Below are 4,545 nucleotides of genomic sequence, written 5' to 3' on the forward strand. Positions count from 1 at the left end.
ATGCAAGGTAATCATCTGAGAAATATATATTCAGGGTGCTTAAACAAAAGGTTTCATATTTATTTATTTAAAAAACAATTTTCTCGGAAATGCTGAGTTATTTCTTGTTTTAAATTAAGTAGTTATTAATGGAATACAACATATATTTATTTATAAATATTTTTATTGGTACACATACAAAGAGGCATGTGTGCTCCATAAATACTGTTTGTAAGCTTTTGTGAAGGTTGTTGTAGTTAATTTACGTTGCACTAGAGCTGCACAATGGGCTATTGGCGACGGTCTGGGAAACATCCCTGAGAATGATCTGAAGACTACTTTGTGAAGGAAAAAAAACAAATAGTATAGTACAATTCAGAGAAGGACAGCACGAAAATACATCCAGGTCTTCGGTAGGATTTGAACCCGCATCCTCCGCATTAATGAGTGTTTTGCGGGCGTTACCACTCAGCCCGGAAGGACTGCAGTCACTGCAAAATGGCGATGAATGTTTACCATTTTTAAGCAATTGCCTTTCTTTTAAGTGGCGTAGATAGCCTGACTGTTAGGGCCCATGTCCGAAAGGTCGTGAATTCGATCACCGTTTACAGGATGGTGACTGGTGCACGTTTCATCTGTCGAGTTCACAAAGCTCTCCCATAACAAATCAAAACCTCTGGGGGGTACCGAATCGGAAATTGATCCTGCTTTGGTTCAGGTCGAAATTACGAATTGCGAATTGATGGTGTCCCGCAGTGGACTGATCGTTAAGACACGGTTCCCAGCAGATCACCAAAGTCAAGCATCACTGCCTACGGTCAGTGTGCGGGTGGGTGACCACTTGGATCAGTCTGCGTAGGGACCGAGGGTGTGCGGCATTGGTCCTCGTTCAACTGTGCTACCGTAAAGTGCTCGACTTCGCGCAGATCGTCGGGCGGGGGTGCCATCCCCTCCGCAGAGGATCATAATTGTGATGGCATGTCTTCGAATCATCCTCCGGGATGTTTCCCAGACCGTCGCCAATAGCCCATTGTCAGCTCTAGTGCGATGTAAATTAACAACAACAACAACAACAATTGATGGTGTGAGTCGTAATGATTGACGTGCGTTGTAAAGATACATCCCGGGTTACGGGGGGATCCGAACCCGCTACCTTCACGTTACAGAATGTTTGGTGAGATAGTTAGACCACTTGGATAGTGAGGCTCTATATATCTATTCACTATATCCATTTTAAAAGAAGTAGGCAGGCGGAAACGTGTCCCTTCAAAGAAACACAAATAGATCATAAAGAAAAACATACGAAGTAAGAATGGTTGAAATTTCCTGCCGATGTAAACTTTGGGGATATGTTTTATTAATAATAGTTGTGTTTGTACAAACCATCTCTATAATCAGCCTCTACATGAACCACACTGTTTTCGGTACCTCCTTAGTTGTTTTAAGTTTCGTACTCTTCTTCTTGTATGGTTATGTAACGCAGAAATGCGATCGACGAAAACAATACATTCCCATATACGATCAGACTCCCTTGGATGAATCTGTACCAATCTAGACTCAACATTTTTATATGCAAGGTAAATACACATCCTTGCATTTCTGTTCCTACTTCATTTATTTTACTTATTTTTAATTTGACATTCCTCCTTAGTAGCGCGTCTTTTCTAACGTCATGCACAATACAAAGCTTCTGAAACTAAATGAAATAGTTTAGGCAATTCTAATAATTATTTACAAGTTTTTTTTTATATGTAAATAATATTTACCTTAGAAACGTTGAGATAAATAATTTGTATCTGTGGGGCTGCTAGGCATTTGATAACAAGCATGCAACAATTTTTGAGAAAAGAAATTAATAGAGAGTCAGTTTCGATAATTGCATAAATATTAAAGTAATACAAGTAAGACATTTCTTTTCTTAATAAATTTCCTTCAATTGCTTACAGTTCACGAAAGCCAAAATCTTAATACTTAGTTTTAAGATAAATTTAACTTGAAATCTTATTTAAGCAACAGTAGCTATTCAAAATTAAAACATCTATTAATGACAGCGGAAATATATATACCAGGCTCACTCGCTACAATTTAACAAAGAAGAATAAATTTTTCGCATCAAAAAAAAAGTTCCACGCTTTAATTATTTTGAGAAACTGTGATTGAAGCGTTCAGAAATTTCATTATTTACTTAATTAAAAACTTGTATATACTTTGAATTCTGGTATGATTTAACTATGCATTACTATTCTAAATTATAGCATATTTGCTGACATATATATATATATATATATATATATATATATATATATATATATATATATATATATAAAATTCTGTTAAAGGAAACACTCTTCTGCCAAGTATTATCTGATCAAAATTTGAGTTAAAGTAAATAATACTATTTCTGAAAGATTTGATAAGGACCTTTCTAATTTTTTAAAGAAATGAGGTCACTATAGCGAGAGAGAAAGTAGGCATAATATGATGATTTTTTGGTTATTTATTATTTTTTTAGATGATTTTTTGGATTAAATTTGTTTGTATACCCGTAGATGACGTACAAAAATATTAGGTTTCTAGCATCAAAACTAAAAATGATTATTTTAAAGTTCCACAATTTCTATTACGCTAAAGTTTTTTTTAATAGTTACATTTAAGAACTCAAATGGAGATAAAAAAAATATATATGTTTTAGTATGAATAAAGAGTAAAAAAGGATGAGACCAAAAAAAAGCAAATCAAATTTTGTATTGAGATAAATCTAAATTAACAGCTGTCATTTATCATATTTTTCTTCTCAGATAACAGAAGTAGTAGTGTTTGTAGGATCACTTTCGTTCAATCACGGCAAAATCAGGTTCATAATCTAAAAAATTCCAGGCAATAATTTCTTTTAAATTAAAAGTAATGAGGAGAATTATAGCTTTGTTTTTGTTCGCTGCTGCAGTCAGTTCTACGAAGCCAGGATGTCCTATAAGTTTAGATATTAAACCATGCGTTTGCACAAATAGCCCATTTACATATTTGCAATGCCAGCATTTGGATGATGCCGAAACCCTCAGAAGCGTTTTTGAGAACTCTACTCACTACAAATACCAAGAAGTAAGTTCAGAAATGCTTGTTCTTTAATTTCTTATTTTTTATTCGAAAATTCTATTTGATTTGTGCAGAGAGTATTTCGTTTCGTTTTGTATAAAAAGAAACTTTGGGAATAATTTGAAAAAATCCATATTTAATGCATTCCATGCAAAATATGTGTTGGAATTACTGTGCACATCCACCATATTTACCTGATCTGGCACCCAGTAGCATCCATCACTTTTTTAAGCCTTTAAAGTTTAGGAGAAAAAAGATTTTGTAGCAATGAAAAAATAGAAATTGCTGTTTGTACAAAGCTCTTTTGAGAACTGTGACAAAACATTTTAGATAGGTGGCATTAAAGCTTTCTCGGTTACGTTTTCTTTCGTATTTGAATATTAACCCTCAGAAGGGGTTGTCTTCTGAGTTGGAATTAAAATTATAAGAAGTCCCACAGTCGGGTAAAAACACGGTTCCCAGTAGAACACCGAAGTCACACTTACTTGCTGCGGTCCATAAGCGGATGCTTGACCTCTTTAATCTGCCTATGTAGAGACCGAGAATACGCGGTATCGGCCCTCGTTAAAGTGTTCTAATGTAAAGTGCTCCATTTCGTGCGTAGGTCGTCGGGATATTAAAGCTGGAGAGCCATCCTCTCTGCAGAGGGTTAGAGTCCCCCTGCCTTCAGGTTAACCATGGGAGGTTTTCAAGGTTTTCCTCTGTATATAACACAAGTTCGGATTCGTTCCATCAAAAACTCCTCCCCGAAGGCAAATTTCTCCCAATATTTGATCCAGGAGAGTTCCCTTGTCTTCCGGAATGGATTCAAAATTATAAAACTACTGAATTGAACACTGGTAGTCGAAAACCCGTAATCGGGTCGGTTGTTCAACGACGAGTTATAAGAAAAAATATGAATTCATAAATGTCCTTTAAATAATTCATGAATTCACATTTAAATCATTATATTCGTTGTATGCAATTCTTGTTAACTACGCTATAACGTCTAGCCCTATACAATCATATCATATTTCAGTAGTTTCGTACTAATACGAAAGGCGCAGAATAATTTAAAGCTTTTTCCAAAAGTAGTTAGAAATAATGACGCTCTCTCTGGCTACTACTATTCATTTTTTTTCAAGTTTCAATGGGTCTGCTTTAGAGTTTTTGATAACATAAATTTAATTAAGAATCTTAATACTCAAAATAAAATTCCAAAATTGTTCTGTAACACATCTGAAACAATAAAAATTCGTATGTGTTTTTATTCAGGTGCACATTGAATTCTCCACAATGCCATTCCTCCCTTCTGAGATATTTGAAAAGGTTCCAATCGATGAGTTGCATTTGAAGAATGTGACATTAGCTCAACTTTTCGACAGACCGCCAAGTAATTTAAAAGGATTGGACAAATTACACATAGAAAACACTAGAATCAACAGGTATCAAGTTTATTACTTCAGTTTGGATGCCTATTTCTTACCATATTCG

At 34.9% G+C, this 4,545-nt stretch overlaps 1 protein-coding gene across 2 annotated transcripts in view; it reads left to right on the forward strand.

Annotated features, from left to right (window-relative positions):
• The first annotated feature begins 1,262 nt into the window (after nucleotides 1-1,262).
• Nucleotides 1,263-4,545, forward strand: part of LOC107445229 (oplophorus-luciferin 2-monooxygenase non-catalytic subunit) — an 18,652-nt gene continuing 15,369 nt past the window's right edge. The window contains exons 1-2 of one of the 2 annotated variants that reach the window (XM_087157014.1): nucleotides 1,263-1,556; nucleotides 4,327-4,496. In XM_087157014.1, coding sequence (XP_087013140.1) covers nucleotides 1,515-1,556; nucleotides 4,327-4,496 — 212 coding nt within the window. In that variant the 5' untranslated portion in view covers nucleotides 1,263-1,514. Of the gene's footprint in view, nucleotides 1,557-2,781; nucleotides 3,079-4,326; nucleotides 4,497-4,545 lie in introns of those variants that run through there. The other variant, XM_087157013.1, reaches the window with a different exon arrangement.

This window comes from Parasteatoda tepidariorum, chromosome 2 (assembly GCF_982258835.1).
Source record: "Parasteatoda tepidariorum strain Cologne lab strain chromosome 2, Ptep-v5.0, whole genome shotgun sequence".
In the NCBI taxonomy this organism is placed as follows: Eukaryota; Metazoa; Arthropoda; class Arachnida; order Araneae; family Theridiidae; genus Parasteatoda; species Parasteatoda tepidariorum.